The following is a 21,848-nucleotide window of genomic DNA, read 5'->3' on the forward strand; positions in this document are numbered from 1 at the left end:
AATGTAGGCCTATGGGTTTTTAATTTTTTTTTTTAATGAAAGGAGTAAGATTTCTTTTCCTGATAAAAGACATGATTTATTACGTTATTTTGTCTAATTAATGTTACAGATACAACTGAAATGAACTCTGTTAAATATGCCTTAGATGTCGGCCTAATTATAAAAAGCCTAATGATAATCTCAATGGTTAAATGTGTGTTATGTGATATATGTTTAGCACTACAGCATGTGATTCCAACCTGTTGTGACATGAAGAAATACGCTCAAATCCTTCAGTTTTTTCTGACTGAAAGAAAACAAGACATAAAAAAGTAAAGCTGGTACGTTCCTATATATACAGTCATCCCTTACGTACGAAAGAACGACGTGAGAAGTGCATAAGTACGGAAACAGGACGTACTCACTGCGTGGGACCGCTCGTCTGCACATCGTCGGTTCCAGATCCCGAGACCCGCTGTCTATGTCTGGTTGTGTCCTTCTCCTGAACACGCACAGTGTATGTATGTCTATGTGTGTGTGTGTGTGTGTGTGTGTGGGGGGGGGGGGTCGGGTGGCGGCATCCACAGTTTGATGTCACGTCCGGTTGACCATAAATACGATTTTAGCGATAAAGGGAGGCGTCCCGGGCACCGACTACCCATGCAATATTTTCTTTTTCTATTTTCTTTTCAGCGGTTTGTTCAACTGAACTCAGGATGGTGGAACAGATATTTGCAGCAAGAGGTGAAAGACTGAGAACAGTAGTCAGCAGAGGTCCTGCTGGCGCCGGTTCTCCCCCTAAACTCAGCCTCTCCCACCACCGACAGAGACACGTCTCACACACAGTCAACTGTCAACTTACTGCTCTCCAACTATATTCATAAGATACCATGTGACGAATTAATTGATTGTATAAATTGGTAAACAAAAGGAAAGCTTCTATGGCAGATTATTTTTATTTAACCCTTGAAACCGAAACGGGAAAAAAATGAAATGGCCTGGAAAATAGTGCATAGAAGTAATACTGTAACATAATTTTTAAATGTAATTATTAAGCAAGAGCAGCAAACGCTCAACTTAGGTCGTTTTCACACCTCATAGCCCGGGAACTCGGTTTGATTGGAGGGATGAAATTGCAACATTGTTGCAATTCAAGTTGGTTTAGTTTGCTTTCACACTGCACTTTGTCAAACGATCCAAGAGGAGTAAACAGGAGTTTCTGCTGACTGATAGGTTGATAGATGGAAAGTTTTTGCGTTTGTCTTCATGCATTATCAGGACCCACGTGGGGAAATAAAATTATGTGATTAACAGTAGTTCATGCAGCAGGCGTGGCAAAGAGCTCATAAAGAAATGGTGAAACTGATAGTAAGCATTATTAGGCAGCTATTTTTAAACTGCACGTCGTGCGCGATCATAATAGCTTCGTTGTTATGCTTACACATTATAGAAGGCTAATAACAAAACTCTATAAATGCTGCATATATGTTCCACTACAGATAACTATAAAACAGCATTTTTCGGCAGCTGCTGGAGGCTTTACAGAGACACACGTCTGCATCACCTGCTGAGAGATCAGTGATCAGGTCTGATGACAGAGAGGCCAGTTAGATTTTCCTGTCCGATTGTTTTAATAAGCTTAAGCTTAAAAACTTTACTCAACAGAGACATCTGACTGTTTAAATAAAAGATAAGGTAAAAGCGCGCCCGCGCTGCTGCGCTCCAGGAAACGAAATCTGGTCCATTTAAAGCGGATCAAACAGCTCTGATGTGAAAGCGCCCTTAGTAAGTCCTGAAAAAACAAAATTGTGACTTCTAATTTCTGGCCTTAACATTACCTAGAATAGTACAAAGCTGCACAAATGTCAACTCTACATAATGCTACCTGGTTAACAGTAGCTTTGTCTCTGCTACTGCTGGATGAGGTGTGTTTATTTCATTACAGTATTTTGACAACAAGCTTCCAAATCTGTTGTTTCAAATCAGAGGATAACCTTTAAATCTGGAATATATAATGTTACAAAACTAACGAGTACGAATATAAAACCTCTGAAATCAATCAAACACAGCTTTATAAAAACCCAGTCTGTTTTTATTCATTTATTGTTGATGTTCAACTGGCTATGAACTTCAAATTTGCAGTACGTTCAATATGTACACAATCCCAAAATCCCCAAAAGGCTGTTACAGTAGTAACTGTACTACTTTTCTTTCAACCCCAATAGGGGTTATTAAGTTAGTCAGAGATCCTATGCCCACTTATGCCTGCGACTTAAAATCCCCATCCAACCCCCAGCCTTAAACCAAGCCGTGCTCTCTCAGTTCTTTTTGGCCTTTGGCGAGTCATACTTCCTCTTGCTGGAGTACCAGAGAAGCAGAGGGATACCAATGGAGGGCAGAGTCATCACGCCGAACGCAGCCCAGTCCAGCTGAAAAAGACAGACACAGGAAGGTGAGTGAGAAGGCAAAAGCCTGGCCAAAAACACAGAAAACCACACCCTGTGTTCAATTCACCATTTCTTAAACTGAAGGAGACAAAAATCCTACTTTCTTTATATTATTGGTCACCAGATATAACAGAACATTTTTTGAGTGAATGTATTCTTTTAGCATTGCACGTTGTGTGGCAAAACTAATTAGAGCCAAAGGTGCAAAGTCACCCAAGGAAGCCCAGGAGCAGGCACGCACACACGTACGCGCGCACGCGCACGCGCGTACGCGCACACACACACACACACACACACACACACACACACACACACACACACACACACACCTACTGGGCCAACTGCTGCCACTTTTAAGATGGAACATTTACTTGTACCTTAATTCAATGTATGAGATGGTGACATGAATCCATCAACACACCTTAAATTTCAATGTGACAACTTTGAGCACTCATCTGTTTTTATTGTCTCTCTTGGATGACAAGCACTTAAGTATTGAGTGGATCGTCACACGTTCTTTGAGGGAAAAAAGGGTGAATATTGAAAAAAATATATTTCTTAAATATATGTATTTCTAGATGTTATTAAAATTATGTTATTAAAAAAACCTGTTTACTATTCATATTACTGTTGAATATTGTTAAGGCAGAAGTGACAAGGACTGTTTATCACAGAAGACACAAAGAATTTAATGAATGAATAACAAAAGTGAAAAATACTTCTAAAAGTTGAATATTGTTTAGACAGAAATGACAGAATGTTTATTACAGAAGACACTGAATGTAATGAATAAAAAGGCCCAACAAAAGAGAAAAAAATCTAAAAGAAAATGCGTTTACTGGTCATACTACTGTTGAATAAAACAAGACATATTTATAACAGAGGAAAGACAGATTATTATTAAATTTATTTTTTATTATTAAAATTATTACAACAAGGAAAATATATTACAAAGCTGTATGTTTGATTTTTGATATTTGCCATTATAATGTAGATGTAATTATAAAAAAAAAAATGCAGCAGGGGGTCCCCTCCAGAGGCTAATGCGATTTGGGATGGCAAAGTTTGGGAACCCCTATCCTAATCCACACTTGGAGAAAAATATGTCGAAGCTGCATCTGGTGTGCACTACATCCCCGCTGTTGCCTGAGAAGGGGTCAGTGCAAAAAAATTATTTTTAGCCTGCTCTTTTTTTCTGAAAATGTTGCCGGGCAGCCCCTTTTCGGACGATTAACAGGTTGCAGGCTTCATCCACCAGTGTACAAGGAAATACAGCGAGTGATGCTGTGATGGTGCAGTAAGTGACAAAAACCCTGCCCACATGTAACAGTCTTGTCTGCAGTGGAAACACAACAGATGTCAGGTCTAGGTACATGTCCATAGGACTTACTTTTGGTTCCATAGGTACTACACCGAAAGCCTTCAGAGGGAATGCAGATATAATGTTGACCTTGCCTCCAAATACAACCCTGATCACAACAGGTCAGTTAACTCGGTTAACTCGAAAGTGCTTGTCACTTGCTGTTTCACACTCGTGAAACAGCAAGAGACAAGCACTTTCTGAATTTAACACTTACATAGTGTGGAGAGAAGCGCCGGTCGAACTCCCGCTGAGCCAGGATGCCTCCCTGGCCAGGGGCGCTGGTGTAGCCAACCTGCAGAGAGGAGAGACACTTCAGCTTCTTTCACCACACACAGCAACTGCTGTGATTCATAAAGATCATTAACAGGTTTTACCACGACTTGTCCTCCCTCCTGGGCCAGGTAGCTGACAGAGGCTGAGGTGAAGTTGAAGTAACCAGCCTTGAGGGGGCGCAACACCACTGTGTGAGAGACATTGCTGGCTCTGGAAGTTCAAGAGTTAAATCTGAACAACTTGATGGAATTTTCATAGTAGCTGCTGTTTTTAATCAACTCATCCTTCAACTCCAAAGAAGGCTTGAGGACAAATCTAATTTTGTTTTTAAACTTTTCAAAATGACCAATAAATCTACCTTCTACCAGCTATGCTTTGAATGAGTGCACTTTACAGACAAAGGTTTAGCAGTCTGTGATGTTGAAATGTCATAATTTCACTTTTTAAAGTCATGTGCAGCTTACACAGGTTACAAAAGGATTGTCAGAAGATAATAATTCAGTGCAAGTGTGGAGCCCTGACTAACTGGAGATACAGAGGTGTGTTTGTAAGCATTTTTAATAAATTTTAAACTACCATCACTAAGGTCATCCTTAAGCACTAAGAACTGGCAGGTGAGAGAGGATCATTAAGAGGACATTCAGATTTAAGGATACGGTGCAATCCTGTCCCATTTGACATTTAACATTCCTGAAACGATTCCAAAGTCTTCAGGGGGAAAAGAATCATCGGACAGCTCCACCTCCAGGGCAGCACTGTGGAGACAGACCGAAGAGGACACTCAGTCAGTATGTAAACCATTTTAAACTATCTTTGTACTCATACATGTAGTGGATGATGAGGACGACTCTTGATAAGAAGATATTCAAATGCCTACACAAAACTGAAACTTCTTTTGGAGATTCCTGCAGATGACCCTCTGGGTCAGCTAATGGACCTAACTGCCTTGTTAAACTTGTTAAACCTTGTTAAACAACTCTTACAAGCAGAACTAAATTATTACAGATTTTATTGCCCGACCAACAGTTTGAGTTAACTTATCATATGGGGCAAGGAGCTGTCAACTGAGCTCCTGCAAAGACTTAAGGAGATACAGTAGATCTTTACATCATAGAAACTGACAATTTTTGTCTTTGTTGCACAACCAACACGTGACATTCCCGCACATCTTCAGACTGTAAGAGGACTACATTAACTGATTTTCGTATTCAAAGTAAAACATACTTTGAAATGTTGTGTGGAGGTCTCATACCTACAGAACTGAAACTTTGCTTACCTGCCGATTTTGAGGCCAAACTCACAAACACAAGCTGTGCCTGTGTGTGTGTGTGTGGAGGTGTGTGACCTTTCGTAACCCCCTGCCGGCAGCATGCTACACACTGAATGGACAGACTCTGTTCAGACTTGCATTTTGATATGCATCTCCTCTATCTGTATCTTAATTATCCTTCCTTTACACTGTTGTGTACAGATGCTATATTGTTTTATAATCATGGAATTTGTGATTTTCTAATTATAGGTTTTGTTGATAGACCTTTGGTCATATTAAGTACTTTCATTCGTTTATATTTTGATGCTAGTACTTCTATACCTTTACTCAAATAGAATCTTTAACAACCTTTAATTATATCAGATTGTTTTGATACCATAGTATTACACTTGCTTATTTTAACACATATTCGTTATGTTTGTTAAATGTGGTTAATACTGTTTTCCTGAGTTAATGATCTGCCAAAGAATTATTTGTTTTTCTCAAGTGTTTGGTATCGATCAGCAGAGGAGACCATCATAGTCTCAAATATTGAAAATTTGAAGGCCTGTATTGAACTTTATCAACACTTTAGGAAGAAATTAGATCTAGACAGTTAGTAAAACAAAGTAATTTTCCCGCTTTGATGGTCAAGCACCACACCACTTTTTTTCACAGGAGTTATAACCCCAGTGAAGTTGAAGGATTTTGGTCTTTTGGAGTGTTTTGGCACTGCAACTTTCCAGAGCAGACCGTTTCCCTGGCATCAAGACTTTTGAGGAAGGTGAAACGATCTTTCCTGTGCTGTTATGGGGTTGATGCTCTTAAATGACAGCGGTACATAGGAGGTGTTAGACCTGGGTTAGGATCTCCGATTAATACAATTATGGGTTATTCTCTGATCAGATCTCTTCTTTATCTTTTTCCCTCAATGTTTTATGGGAAAGGTTGCCTCTCTACTGTTGGTCGATGCTTGACATTGACTTTTCTTTAATCTTAACTTTTCATCTGCTTGATCATCTTGCACTATTTCAGTGCACCTGATCAAGTACAGATGTCACACTTAATTCAGTTCCTCACTGGTTTTCATCCCCTCATTTTTATTCTTGCTAATTTATGAGTTTGTTGCTCATTTAATAATTTTATTTACTTGGTGTCTTTGCTGTATTCACTGTTTCATCACTTATCCCGACTGATTCTTAAATTCATCCATTTGTAGTCTTTTAGGTGTAGTTTTGCTGTGTAGAGAGTAGTTTCATAAAACTTTCATTTATAAGAACTTGATCTTGTGATGTATGTGTGTATAATGTCAGGTCCCTGTACACCTGGAAAAAGAACTCTGTAGCAAACTTCAAATTATAAAACTAGATTAATTTAGAAGGTAAAATGGGCTATCAATCTTTCTGTTTTAATGGGTGGTGCTCCGAGGTTTTAAACTCTAATTTTTAATGTAAACTTATTGTTCCTGATAGCTGAAGTTGATTCCCATTACTCCACTTCATCTTTGTACCAATTCATGTTCCTGAGTCATAATTTTGCATTATGAGTTACAGTTACATATTTTGGGATTGATTTATTAATGAATTAATAATTTTAAATAATTGCTAATTAATAAATTAATCCCCTATTTAAACTGCTACTTACACTATGAATGTTTTTAGCTCCTGGTTTGTTGTGATTATATTTCTTGTCTATGGTTTTTTGTTACTAATGTATATTTGATTGATCTTGTATGTTTTGTCTTATTTGGAAGAATAGTTGTTGCTACGGTAACAACTAATGGGGATCCAGTGTAAATAAAAAAAAAAAAGTGTCCATGCACAATTTAGTTGAGCTGCGGCCATAGCTCGATTAGGCCATGTAACTGGGACTACTGCCATTATCCCAGTATACAAGAACATAGGGGGAATCGATTTACTGACGGTAATATCTCAGACTCCTTCACAGCAGGTGGTGATATGCCCCCTTTCAGCTAGTTGCTTTAGACCTATATTATATATACTGTATATGATATAGATCCAGAAAACTGCCCACAACATCCATATAATCAAACAGCACTGAGCAAACTCTGCCTTCATTGATAAGTTTTAAGCCAAAAAAAAAAATCAATATCATTTTAAGTGTGTGCTATATTTAGAATATTTCCAGTGCTTTATCTTGATGTAAGACAGCCCTTACCAGGAATTTCAAGCCGTTTTATCAAAAACACCAGATGTCACTCATTTTACTCCACTGAGCAGCGGCCTCCATCAGTTAGTGTGTTGGTGAAGACGAGCACATGTTAAAATGTAGTGTACTAAATTAATATTAATTTTTTTAGGTGGTTAAAATATGTTTTGTTGCTGCTCCGTCCACAGCAGGACATCGCTTAAGCAGATGGCAGCAGCCACATACTGCAGAGATGCAGTCTGTGGAGACCAACCACGCACTTGTGAACTTTCTTTCCACATTATGTGCATCAGTCTGGATACCATATATTCTGCATGTGGCTGTGTGCACACAACCATGGCCCCCTGCACTGTAACAGTTCAGCACAAATACACACTTAAAATGAGCAAATGCAGGCTTATCTTCCAATATTTTTAAACATTTTATCTCACAAGGAAAAAGCTAAAATTAATATAAAGATAAGCTAAGAAAAATAATTAATAAACATCCCTGCCTTCAGCAAAAATAAAAACTACCCTCTGTCTCTGATAGTATTAAAACAGTCCAGTAGCTGTATCTGAGGAAATGACAGAAGCACTATTAGTGGCAAGGTTAGCTCATAGGTCTACCTAGAGTTCACGAAACAAAACAAGAGTTTAAAAACGAGGTCTGGGAATAAAAGTGTTGTATTCATAATCACAATGACAAATATTTGTGGCTAGACACTTCAAAAATCAGACATACAGCTTGAGTGAAGTTCAGCACACAGGTGTAGAGACAGTGATGATGCCACAGAGACAGATACCTCCTCCAAAGGGAGACATACTGGATACGTCCCCCCCCGACGCCCCAATTAATGGAATCAGTGAGGAGATTTCATTTGCTTGCTTTTTTTTTTTTTAATTGTATTTTTGTTTATCAAGTGAACAGATTTGGTTATTTAAGATGTAAATACATATGTGCATTGGTACAGGCTGTGATTCTGTGCAGATTTTGGCCCCCCGTGCTGGGATATTTTGATTAGATGACTTTTAATTAATTCCACCTGTGGGCTTCTTGCATGACATTGCCAATATTAACGCTGAATAAGGGCGTCATGTTATGTGTTTTTGATTTAGTTGAACGGTTTAACTGTAGCAGGAGGCAAATTTCAATATTCCAGAACAACACAGGAAGCTGCTGTCATTTGACTTTGCATGGTCCAATCTGTCTCAAACTTCACATACTGCATGAGTGTCACAGCCTGAAGACATCTACATGTCAATATTTAGTTATACTTATAGCCCCACCAACTGACAACAGGAAACAGGCCTGAAATTAAATAAGACCGGATATAGTATGCATATAACCCAGAAGCATACTTTGATTAGGGGACAGACTTGCAATATAAAGTCCAGATATCCTTTTATCAACATCAGTGACACAAATCTGTTATATGATATGTGAAGATGGAAAAGAAAACATCCACCTGCTCATTTGGTAGATGCTCAGACATCTTACAGAGCTCACAAGCAGCCCAGCCAGAATCACACAGGCTGGCTTCTCCCTTTTCAGACACCTCTCATTAGTGGAGCTCTGCTGCCACCTGCCACTGCCACTGTCACTGATGTCTGTCACTGACACACATACATCCTATTATAACATCATGGAAACACTAATTCACTGCTGCATGCAGTGTTTCCCTTTCAGAGAAAGATACGGTGACTTCACTTGGTGTCTTGCAAGTAGCCCCAACATGCATGGAGGTGCGAGGATCCATTCATCACTCTTTGCAGCTTTAATTAGGGCCCAAGCATCAACCGCCGACCACAGGCGGTCGCGAAGGTCCTATTGAAATTGAAGGAATTATTAGGGCCCGAGCACCTGGCACCGGCTGCGAAGGCCCTATTGAAATTGTTGGAATTATTATGAGGGCCTGAGCACCAACCTCAGACCTGCAAGGACCCTCTTGGAATGCAAGGAATTATTATTAAGGCCAGAGCACCAACTGGTGCGAGGACCCTCTTGGAATGCAAGGAATAATTATTTTTCCGTCTCTTGGACACAGCCCCCAAACCCAACAGGAAGTCGTTCATTTTGAATTCTGAGCTCATTTTTTGCAATTTCGGCCCTTGTACTTTTGCCATCTTGTCCTACGAATTAATCCGATCGGCTTCAGAATTGGTGTGTCCATTTTCAACCACTTGGCGATGAAAAGCTATCACAGGTCTGCGCAGAAGTTACAGTTACTTACAGTTTTCCCGTTGGGTGGTGTACAATTTTAATGCCTTGCCTTAAAACAGTAAATTGTTGTAACTTTGGTGTACATTGTCCAATCTGCCTGAAACGTAATAGGTTTTATGTAGTTACCGCCCTGAGCACATCTGTGTGATGTTCGGCAATCGTAATAGCGCCACCTACTGGCAACAGGAAGTAAGCCTTGAGGGATATTTATCATTGGATTTACATGATATTTACATGGTTTGGTCTATTAATGAGGTACACCAAGATGACTTGGCAATTGTGTCCCCACCACTGCCACCTAGTGGCTGCTGGACGGACTACACCAAGTGAAATATCTCACTCCAGGGTCCAAACTCTATGCGTGCATTATCTGACTTTGACAGAGATAAACAACTGTATTAGTCGCAGTCCTGCAAGGAACCCCGACATGCGTGGGGGTGCCAGAGCCCTTTCATCACTGTTTGCAGCTTTATTTATTATTCGGGCCCGAGCACCGAATGGTGCGAGTACAAAAATTGGCTGGTACATATAACACCCCATGATGAACAAAAGCATGGACTCTTATCAAATGTGTGAAATTTTGTAAAGATCTGACCACCTGGGGAGATGTTACAACAGCTTTTGATGTCATGTTGAAACATCGAAAATGTCCGCCCCACCGCGGGAACCCCTCTTCAATGAAAACTCATAATATTCATTTTCAAGCACCATCAACATCTTAATGATTTTTTGAAAACATTTTGAGATCAATCGAGTCAACCTGCTAGGAGCTGGACGTCTTGTGTAAAACCTTGTCTTTCCTGCGCCTGTGGCGCTCTCATTATCGCTTAAATTTGTCATATGGATGTGTTCAGGGTGGAACACCTATCAAACATGTGAAGTTTGGGGCAGATTGGATCATGTACAACTGAGTTAAAAACAATTTCCTGTTTGGTGGCGAAACATGTAACTTCTTGGGCCCAGAACTTCCACACCGTTGATCAAACATCAAAACTGCTTGCAATCTATGGTCGTCCACATCTGAAGGTGGGATTTCCAAATGTTGAAGTCAATCCATTGAAATCTGTAGGACTATTGTTTCAAATTCCAACACAATGAAATTGCAAAAAATGACATTTCAATTCAAAATGGCTGACTTCCTGTTGGGTTTAGAGTATGGCTCCAAGAGGATTTTTTGTGTGTCCTGACATATTCTGTGTACCTCTAAATTTTCATACCTCTACATGAAATGGTTTGCCGGGGCTGGCATTTAGGGGGTGCTACTGAGCTCATTTTTTGACACTTAAACGAGACCTCCAAAATACAAAAAATTTCACCAGTCCGCATCATCATGCCAAGTTTCATGAGTTTTGGAGTATGATACAGCCCTCAAAAAAGCGATTAATTTGGCAAAATAACAACAATAATAATAATAACAATAAACGGACCAATTCCAATAGGGTCCTCAGACCATTCGGTGCTTGGGCCCTAATAATAATAATAATTCCTTCAGTTTCAAGATTCTGGCTTCAAGAGGGCATTGAGTATCATGATTAACTGACATGTTGATGTGTCCAGGGCTGCAATTTGATCACACCCGTAAAAAATTTGGGGCTTAATGTTAACTGAAGTTAGAGCAGCTTCCTGTTTGGTGGCGAATACTGCATTGCCATGGCAACGGTATTCATTAAAAACATATGAGCTTCAAAAGGAGGCATCATGGAGGTCTTAAAGCAGCTTTTGTAACCAAGTTTGAGCTGAATGTGGTCAACCTGAAAGGGGATGACTTTCTGTTTCCAGTAGGTGGCGGTATGCTGATGAGTCAGATGAGCCAAGCAGATGTGATCAGGTTTGGGACTCACATCAAGCCTGAGAAGTTTGAGGCAGATTGGACAATGTCTGGCTGAGTTCCAACAACTTTCTGTTTCATGAAGTTTCATGGGAGTTGAAAACCTAGCCGCGCCCAAATGGTGTGATGAAACTCAGGAATTGAATAACTTTCCATGTAGCATGTAGAGTTTGTTTTTATGACAAATTAAGTTAACTTAATGTGTTAAAATGATGCCTTTGTGTAATAACTTTGAGGAAATGTCTACACTAGTCAGTCTCTCTCTCTTTCAACCTATAAATGAACTCATTGGCAAAATGATCAAATGTGTTATTTGTGACTCATAGATGTGATCACATTTTAGGTGGTTGAAAAGAGGCTTATATTCACTCTGAATTAATACATATTTACTGAATATTCATACGTCATAACAGCCACTTTTCAACTTCAAAATCTTGTCTTGGTTTTTTCTGGGAAATAAAACATGTTACTGACTTGCCATCATATTGTGAAAGTGATTGATGGACTTGATAAACTTCACTGTATTCAATGCTAATGCATTAACACCGTCTGCATCTTTTCCCATGCTATCTCACCCTGTTTAGCTGCAGCTTCTGTTTTGGATTTTTTCTTCTTTGAAGATAAGTGCATGCTCTGCACACATGGTCATTAAAACCTCAAATTCAGTTGCGGGGAAATAAGTAGCACTGCTTTTAACTCTGCTTTCTGCCATTGTGAATCATGTTATCTGCACTCCTCCGATGGCTTTTTGAGCTCACCATGAATGCACTTCCTTCAGGCTAAACAAACTTAGAGTTGAATGAGCTCACTATGATGAGGTGTTCTGAAACCAACAGCTCACAGGTCGGGATTAGGCTAAGAGTTTGCTGAACCTTCTTTCTGAAGTAAGGCCCTGACGTCAGGATGCAGTTAGCCTTACTGAACATGAATACTGGAGGCCCAGGGAACAGCTCACCTGGTATCTGGTGAGAATTTACACCGTAGGCTGCCTGATGTTTCGGACATGTCACCTTGAGCTTCCTTAGTTGTGGATGTTGTTCATTAAAAAAAACAAATCAGTGTTTAGACCTCAGGAGAGCTGCTGAATAATTGACAGCAGGAGGTACAGACAGGCTCAGTGTGTGATGATTTGAAATTCTCACTGTGCTGTCTGCACAGTGAGACCATCAGACCATCAGCATCTCATTAAACCATGCAGCTCCTGAGCATGGGACAGCTGAAACAACGGGCTCACCCAAGCTGTGTTGTCTTCAGCTTAATACTTTTGTAAAAGATGCAGCCACACAACATGTGAGCATTGACAGTTTGTTGAACTTAACCCTGTGTGGACAAGGAGACCAATTACCCTGCTTCAGTGTCTACACCTTGTAATGCTTCAGGTATGACTGCATCCATTTGAACCTTTTCTGATGAACCGTTATGTCAGAAGCAAGTTGTCACACTGTGGTTAACTAAAACAGAACAGAATTGTGATGTACAGTATCATCGTCAATAGTTGGGAAGGCTGGGTATCAGAACCCGATACTTTAATGGTATTGACAGACAGAACCCAGTAATACATTGTATCAAAACTTCTTCAGTCAAACAACACCTGCGCCAGCTGTATGAAATGCCACCAAGTGCAGCATTACGGGAATTATTAGTATACCGTCTTTATGCTGTCTTTTTTAGATTACCATGCAACAGCACGTCAGATATGTGGCAGGCGATTCAAAATGGCACAGGCTACAAAAGCGGAAGTGGCCCCATCATATGTGAGGCCACCCTACCGAACAAGCTGAACACATTTTACGCTCGCTTTGAGCTCTTCAATAAGGCCTCAACTGTAAAGTCTACACTGCCAGCCACTCTCAGTGACAACAACAGATGTGGGAAAACTCCTGGTGAGAGTGAAAATAAACTAGTCTGCTGGCCCGGACAACATTCTTGGACGTGTACTAAAAACTTAAGCTGATCAGCTTGTTAATGTTATAACTAACATTTTTAACATCACACTCTCACAAAAGACTGTTCCCTCCTGCCTCAAGACCGCCATCATCGTCCCTTTACCTAAAAAGTCTGCTGAGTCTAGTCTTAATGACTACCACCCTGTGGCTCTTACCCCCATCCTGATGAAGTGCTTTGAGAAACTGGTTCTCCAGCACATCAAAGACAACATCCCTGCCAGGCTGGACCCTCATCAGTAGGCTTTCAGAAACAACAGATCCACAGAGGGTGCCATATCTACTGCTCTTCACTCGGTCTTCACTCAGCTGGAGAATAAAAGCAGCTACAACAGGATGCTGCTTGTTGACTTCAGCTCAGCATTCAACACAATCTCTCCCATGAAGCTGATTGGAAAACTTAACACTCTGGGCTTCAGTACAACACTCTGCAACTGGATACTGGACTTCCTTACATGCAGACCCCAGAGAGTTAGGATTGGCAGTCACACTTCCTCTACATTAGTGCTCAATACCAGAGCATCCCCAGGGTTGTGTGCTCAGCCCCCTCCTGCTCACACTGTACACCCATGACTGCACTCCCAGACATCAGGAGAACTCTTTTGTGAAGAATGCGGACGACATCACCATCATTGGCTGTATTACAAAAAACGATGAGAGTTCATACTGGGAGGAAATCAACAACCTTGCAAAGTGGTGCACAGAGAACAACCTACTGCTCAACGTCAGTAAAACCAAGGAGCTGATTGTTGATTTTAGAAAGGATGCGCCAAAGACACACACCCCTGTCTACATCAGTGGAGCAGGTTAACAGCTATAGGTTCCTTAGAATTACTATCACCGAGAACCTATCTTGGTCATCACACATCACAACCCAGGTTAAAAAAGCATAGAAAAAGGTTCTATTTCCTACGGAAACTTAGGAAGGCAAAATTTCAGAGCAAGATCCTGGTTACCTTCTACAGAGGAGCAATAGAAAGCATAGAGACTGGAAACATCACAAACTGGCATGGTTAGTGGAACCAGAACATCATTGGTTCCCATCTACAGAGCATCAGTGACCTCAGTGAAGTGAGGTATCTGCACAGAGCCCAAAGGATACTAAAAGACAGCAGCCACCCCAGCCACAGTCTGTTCACCCTGCTGCCATCTGGGAAAAGATACAGAAGTATTTGCTGCAGAACCACCGGACTATGGAGCAGCTTTTTTCCCCAGGCTGTGAGAATCCTCAACTCCTCCTTTGACGCCAAAAAGATGAAGCAGGATTTAGGGTAATCTTTTAGTTAATTTCTACTTAAACCACATTAAAGAAAAATGACAATAAATCTACTTTGTAAGGTACAATACCTTGTATGTTGAATATCTAATTTGTTAAATTAAACTTTGTGTCACAGCTTTACATAGAGTCAAAATATATATCAGTAATGTAAGATCTGGGCAAAATAACAATAACAATAAAATTTTCAAAACAATTAAGTCACACTTTTAACATCATGTCCAAGATGCCTATGTATTGTTGTGAAGAAACATCCACTGCTAGTCCCTGGCTGTAATAACAGGTCCTATGACAGTGACTCAATGTTGCCTCTCAGGCCGTCCCTTCAGTTATAATACATCCTGGCCTGAGGGGCAGTAGCAAGTCACTGCAGCTTCTAGTGTGCTGCGGGAGAGGAGGAAGAAGTTGAGGAAAAGAAAAAAAAACAGTCGAGCTAGTCGGAGTCGAAGTACGCCAGGCGTTGCTGCAAAATTTGCATAGTGGCCAAAAGTGGAATTACACCGTTCGAGTCTGTTATGTGATGTACACCGAACCAGAAAGACTTTTTCCTATTGACATACACCAGGAGAGCAGACTGACATCTTTGACCATCACCATCACACATTTTATCTGTATTGTAATAATATATTGCACATACCATGATGTAGAAACTGTACAGCTTTGTAATTCCAACACCTGTATTCAACATAATTGCTATATTATTTTTCATAGTATTGTTCTCTATTTGTTTTTTTATTAGTTATGTTGTCAACTACTGCTGTATTTAGCCTTCACTTGATATACACCAAACATCAAAGGAAATTTCAGCATTCCTGTTTATCTTATCTTTCCTTCTAATAAATGGCAAAACATGAAGGGCTTTTTGTGTTGACAGTAACTGAAATGAAATATTCCAAACAGCCGGAAAGATATCCACAGGAATCTCAGTTGTAACATTGAGAATGGGTGAAATACTGCCCCCATTCATCTGGACTGGGTGGCTGGTTATTACAAATAGGTAATTTCAAGGGGGAAATACTGCCCCCCTTTCAGTTAGTCTGGGTGGCTGGAAATTAGAAACTGCACCTTTAGTCTAATCTTAATTAATTTGATTTTCTTCACAGCCTACAAGCCATTGTGATTTTTGACATAATCGTTCAACATTGTCAATTACCAACACACACTTCTGACCTGGATCCCACATTGTAGATGTTGTACTGCAGGGTCAGGTCCCGGCCCTCGACAGCATAGCGGTTCAGGAGGGATTTGGAGGCCAACAGACGAGCTCCCTCCTCTCCTGAGCCAAGGCCAAGCAGAGCCAGGATCAGTAACGCGTGCAGCATCGTTGTCATCTGCAAGAAAACAGGCCGGATGATCCAGTTAAAATCTGATCAACTACTGGAGCGATGGGATATACAGGTGTGTTTTCCAAACTAAACTTTGAAAATATTTTCCATCCCAAGCCCTAAACAAAAAAAGTTCTTCTGAGGAAAGCTCTACATGATTCCTAAACTGTTGTGCCATTAGAACAGTAGCCCTGTGAATTAAGGGAGTGAAAGATGTGGATGTGGAAAACAAAGTGCGCCATAGGGGTGTCAAGGCAGTCTGACATCAATATTATCAAGAGAATCTGCATCTGATGCACCCAGCTCTCAGGGTGCACCTGTGTGCCACCTGGTTGCTTTTGTGCCGGAGACTCTGTACACACTAAGGGACACCACTAAGACCCTGTGATTTCTGTGATGCGGAAAATATTAATGAAATTATGAAAGAAAAATGAAGCCAATGCAGAGGTGCCAAAAGCTTAAGTTCATTGACTGGCTCCAATCCCCAAAGACTCCTATGTTAAAATGGCAGCAGAAACAAACATGTTTACAGCCTGGTAGAAATTTTGGTTTTGGTCTATGTAGCTAATATTAACATTCATGACAACTGGACTGGGATGAATTTTTATACAAATCATTTGTCATTAGGACTCAAAGTCTGGCATATTTAAGGGTGGGGCTGCTTGACTGACAGACTGATCGCGAGGCATTGCTACAATAAAAAGTCAAAGATAATATGCACCTGCAGAGAAAAAATTAATAGTGTCTCTCAGCAGCAGCACAGTTGGACAGTGAAGGAGTGTACGCCAGCTTTACCCTCCGCATCACAGCACAGTCCTGCACTGCGTTGGGTGTAGCGAGTGCTGAAGCAGATAACTATCTTGCTCCGTATCTACTCTTTGGGGTAGATACCACCGCCCCCTCCCACCCCCCAACAGAACTTATTGGTGCCGACGTTAATTAGCTACTCGCATCCAGGCATCAGGTCGGAGAGTCAGAGGAGTGTCGGCTTGAAAATAGCGTGCAACTTACCGGAGAAAAGGTAGACTTATTAGCTTAAGAAAACTTATAATAGATTTTATAAGTTAAATAAACATTCGCAAAATATTGATGGCCAGCTAAGGTTACGTAGCTTAAGTTAATTGGGCCCGGTGCCAACTCAACTCAGTATCGCTAACGTGAGTAATATACATGCCATGATGTAACTGCTGACTGCATTTTCAGATGAGCTTGTTCAAATATTTTTCAAAGAAGAGAAAGACACCTGATGAGGATGGCGCTAGTCAGGTATCATTAGCCTTTTTACTGACTCAAATTATGATGGTTAGGTAAAAAATTATGTTCACACTTGTAATCAAATGTGACGTGAGTGTAAATTATCTAACGTTAATGTTTTATGTAATCGTATAAGACAAGTAACAGACAGGGAGGAGCAGTGCAAGTGAAGGAGAGCAGAGTACAGGAGGGGAGTGCCGAGTGAAGGAGCAGGAGAGCAAAGTGATGGTGCAGGAGAGAGAGATGAGAGTAGAGGAGAAAAACAAAGGGAAACACAGGCTATCAGGCTGGGACCCTAAATGGGTTGAAAAAAAAAAAAAAAAAAAGATTGTTTCTATTTGTAGGTGAAGCCTGACTTGAGAAACAGGCTGCAGGGGGATCACCTTGCAGCATGTATGCTGCTGAGCATCAACGGGCCACCTCTTGGGGAATTTCCGTACAACAGAGCCTTAGAGCTGTTCTACAAAAAACCAAGAAAAATCCATTGTTCTGAGCCTGGGTGCAAACTTTGCCACTGATTACAGCCCCATCAAGAAATTATTATTTATTGTTTTTATTATTTTATTGTTGAATTTTTGTTATTATTTTTTATTTTTACATTCAGCCTTTAAAAAGCGTCATTTGTTTACGCCGCCACGGCTCCCCGGAGAGCCTGCCCCCGCTGCTGAAAAAAATCCAAGAGGAAACACTGAAATGAGTTAACAGGTTTGACGTGTTGCCAGAAACATACCCGATCTCGGATGAACAATGTCGGCAAACCACTTTGGTTTTATCAATCTCTCTTTGTCCCTGTTTATATTTCACCGGGAAGCCGAAGTGTCCCCAAACGGGAGACCTTAATGTCGCAGGAGGGTCCTCAAGCTCTGGCTCATTGCCAATGCTAGCGGCATCAGCATTAGCCATGACGTCCACTACAACTGCTGTTTGTTGTGTCTCGGTGTGTGCAACTGCGCATGTGCGGCTGCAGCATGCTCTGCTCCACAACATGCGGTCCTCTACTTAATATGTCCGTGTGGAAACTCGTTCGGTACGCCTCCGTTCCGAACCGAACACCCCGTACCGAAACGGTTCAATACAAATACATGTACCGTTACACCCCTAATAGTTATATGGCAACATAACAACTTTTTTAAATACATAAATAGTTAGTTTGTAAACTACCTGGTCAGCCTTTTCTATTAATTTTGCGCTCTCAGAATTTCATATGATGCAAATTAGTTGTCTGCGTCATCGAGCTAGTTCCAGAGCCCTTTAAGAGAGAGTTGCGTCATCTCCGTTTGCTCCAATGGACCTTTTTTTCACAGCAATAACGGAACATGGAGCATCTCAATAATTTCTGGAAGTAGCATTAAATGCTTGCGGTGCAATGGAGCTGCGGCAGAGAAGACCATTAACATTAACAGCTTTAACAGGGTAAGACGTCTAAAGAATCGTTTTTGATATTATCAGCATATCTAAGATAAATTAACATGTGCAGTAAATCATGATATTGGATTATCTGCTGCTAAATTAGGAGATTTACGAAGCATAAACAGATATGCCAACAGAGTAAGCTAACGTTAGTACACTGTACTGTAGAAACTGAACACATTTCGTTAGCCTGTTAATTTAAAATATCCTGCTCTTGAGAAATTTCATCTAACATTTAAGAATTAAAGGGGAGAAAAGGCTTGTGTGATTTATTTTACAGGTCAGTGTGAGTTACATGACAGCTTTGTTAAATACAACATGGTGCTTGATAGCAGAGTGCTATTTTGTGACATATTAGTATTGATGTGGATTAAAAGTGCATATTTGACATATCTAAACAGAATGTAAAAAAAAAAACATTACTGTAAACAGAAGCGTAATTTAAGGGTGAATGTTTTTAGCTTTGTGATTCTGTTGGTTCCATTTGTCTTTATTATGTTTCAGCTCAGCTGATTTTCCATTGATGGCAAAGGGAGGGAAGCTGAAAGACCTGAATGAGATCTCAGGATAAATCATTTAGAAAATGAAACACACTAGGCTTAATGGGAAATTATTCTAAATACTGAAATTGTTACACTACTGTATTATATTATATTTTATTATGTTGTTATATATGTAATCTTGTTATTGTATATTGGTAACTAACAATAGGAGCAGTGGGTGCTGGGGGAACTATTTCGAAGCGGGTTATAAAAACGCAGAAGGCTCTAGTTTAATGCAGTTCATTAACATATAAACACAGCCTAATGAAGGCTCTCCTCTGGAGCACTGATCTGACGAATTCATGCATTCACATGCAGTGGTTTACTCTTTGTATTAAAATCACTCTCTTATATAACAGTAGTGTGACAGTATAGAACAATGAAGTAGCCTAGACCTTTTTAAACAAAAGAAAAAGCTTGGACACAGGGACGGGCAGGTTGACAAAGGATCAAAGTCTGATAAATTATTAAAAAAGCATTAATAATTGGAGGCCTATCATGTGAAACACTATAGACAAATGCTGAGATTAGCACAGCAAAAGCTAATTTCCAGGCGAGTAATTCACTATCATAACACAACTAACAAAGTTTCATAACTGAAGTTGGGGAACAAACACGCTGCATCTCCCAAAGCGGTTTCCCACCCAGGCCTATAAAAGGTATGTGTTACCCTCTCTCCTGTCCTCATCTCCCCCTCTCTTTCAGCAAAAGAGCTACACAGGATTCAATGGCACTAAGACAGCACCCACAGTGTCAGCTTCATATCTTCTACAAGCCGGAGTTGGCAACACTGTTTACTTTATTCCTCTGTAGTGTAAGTTCATATGGGGAAGGGGGTGCTGAGAGAAGTTAGGCCATTTGTCCATGACTTTACCCTAGAAAAAACTTCTTTGTTTGACCCTTTAAAACCTGGACCAATATCACTTCTCTTGTGCTCCTCTCAGACGCCTTTCACAAATGTTCCACAGATCATAAGTCAGATAAAGAAAACTATTTTTAAAAAGCTAGGGGAAAATTTCAAGGGAAAAAGGGAAAAAAGCTAGGGAAAAACTATGATCATAAGTATCATGATAACATGTTTAAAATCATGTCACAGAATTGTTACAATTTTTAGGCACTTTTTCCTGGTCATTTTTTTTCTTTTTTTGTTTTTCTGTATTCTATTACCTGTTCTGTTTTTGCTAAAACGAACTTGTACTTTTCACTAATTTCTAGTACTTCTAAGTTTTGGGTCTTTTATTCTTCTATTGCTCATTGCAATCCTCCCATATTTATTAACGAAATCAAGCCACTTTGCTAAGGTTTCAAAGGATTAACAGCCTAACGCTGGCAGCCAGGAAGGCTCGTCAAGTGCTTCTTTCAGGTGAAGTGAAGTGCAGGGAGAACTCAAGGGAAAGTGTCTCTCCTCGGAGCCTCGGCCACACGGCCACACAACCTTTTGTTTAAAGCTGCACTAACAAACATAAAGCAGCTCTGCTGATGAGACGTTAACAACATTCCTGGCTGGATGAAAGTAAAAGGACATTCAGCTTGTCTAAAAGACAGTGCTGATCACCGATTGTTACAGACGCTTACGTGTACAAGAGGAGCCAGAGAGCCGTCAGCTTTCAGAGTAGTTCCACTACAGACCAGTGCTCCCAGTCTCCATTAACAGCATATAACCAGAGCCTCCAAAATATAATATCAGAGGCTCCAAAATATCGCGTAGGAAAATAAGTGCAGTTAGAAAAGTTAAAGGAAACACAGGAAGAGAACGTTACCTTTCAGCGTTGCTCCTCGACTCGTGGATATTGAAGGAGTCAAAACGGCGCATGCGCAAAAGCTTAAACTGCTGTTTGCATGACGTGGACCAAATATTGGCTGAAGACAGCGCAGCGCAGCGCCCCTGCTGCTAGGAGGCCGTCGTGTTTCCTCTCATCCTTTTTTTTTTATTGAACAATTGAAAATACAAACGTTCAAAGAGGATAATAATAATAATAATAATAATACAGATGAAAGTTGAATACAATATAAAAGTGCAAACATATAACACCAAATAGTAATAGATGGGACGAGGTGCAAAGGTACATTTTATCAGGCATTTAAACTGAACATGAAAAGGAGCAGCGAACAAATAAAATAAAAATGCTTGGTCTAATGTCCTCAAAGTAACAGAAGTAGATGTCTGCCAAATAAACCTTCTGTCATAATCATGAAACATTTTGGCTTTCAAAAGACTACTAATAAATTTATTATTACATTTTTTTATCAATCGGATTACATTGTCCTATCAATAAATTTGGTAGTACTGATAAGGAATTATTGTACATCATAGAATTTTTAATCAAGTGAATCAGAGGCAGCGGAATGAGTTTACATAATTTGTTAAATTCTCTGAGAACAATTAAAATTTTATTTCCTGTAAAGTCTGTGTAACTTAAAATGATTCCATTATCATCCATTAAATCTGTTATATATATATAATGTCTTTATTAAACCAATTGCTCTTGAGGATTGATTTTCAATTAAGTGTTATTACTCTATTGTTCCATAAGGTTGAATTATGGGGAGAAAAATGCAAAATCTGCTTGTGAAAATTGGATAGCTTG

At 40.1% G+C, this 21,848-nt stretch overlaps 1 protein-coding gene across 1 annotated transcript; it reads right to left on the minus strand.

The window, feature by feature from the left end:
- Positions 1–2,064: 2,064 nt before the first annotated feature.
- On the minus strand, positions 2,065–21,097 carry ssr2 (signal sequence receptor, beta). The gene is made up of 6 exons (XM_042506461.1): positions 21,021–21,097; positions 15,900–16,060; positions 4,719–4,817; positions 4,164–4,272; positions 4,004–4,081; positions 2,065–2,408 (listed from the first exon to the last, which is right to left on the minus strand). The coding sequence occupies exons 2-6, from the start codon at positions 16,058–16,060 to the stop codon at positions 2,298–2,300; spliced, it is 558 nt and encodes a 185-aa protein (XP_042362395.1). The 5' UTR covers positions 21,021–21,097; the 3' UTR covers positions 2,065–2,297.
- Positions 21,098–21,848: the final 751 nt, after the last annotated feature.

The sequence above is a fragment of the Plectropomus leopardus genome, chromosome 18, assembly GCF_008729295.1.
Source record: "Plectropomus leopardus isolate mb chromosome 18, YSFRI_Pleo_2.0, whole genome shotgun sequence".
In the NCBI taxonomy this organism is placed as follows: domain Eukaryota; kingdom Metazoa; phylum Chordata; class Actinopteri; order Perciformes; family Serranidae; genus Plectropomus; species Plectropomus leopardus.

What these genes read in the sequence shown, in the direction of transcription:
- ssr2 (XM_042506461.1), bottom strand. Translation starts at nt 16,060, where the DNA reads ATGACAACGATGCTGCACGCGTTACTGATCCTGGCTCTGCTTGGCCTT. An exon ending in ATCTACAATGTGGGATCCAG is followed by an intron (nt 4,818 to 15,899) that starts GTCAGAAGTGTG and finishes CTGTCTCCACAG; the next exon opens with TGCTGCCCTGGAGGTGGAGC. An exon ending in AGGAGGGAGGACAAGTCGTG is followed by an intron (nt 4,082 to 4,163) that starts GTAAAACCTGTT and finishes TCCTCTCTGCAG; the next exon opens with GTTGGCTACACCAGCGCCCC.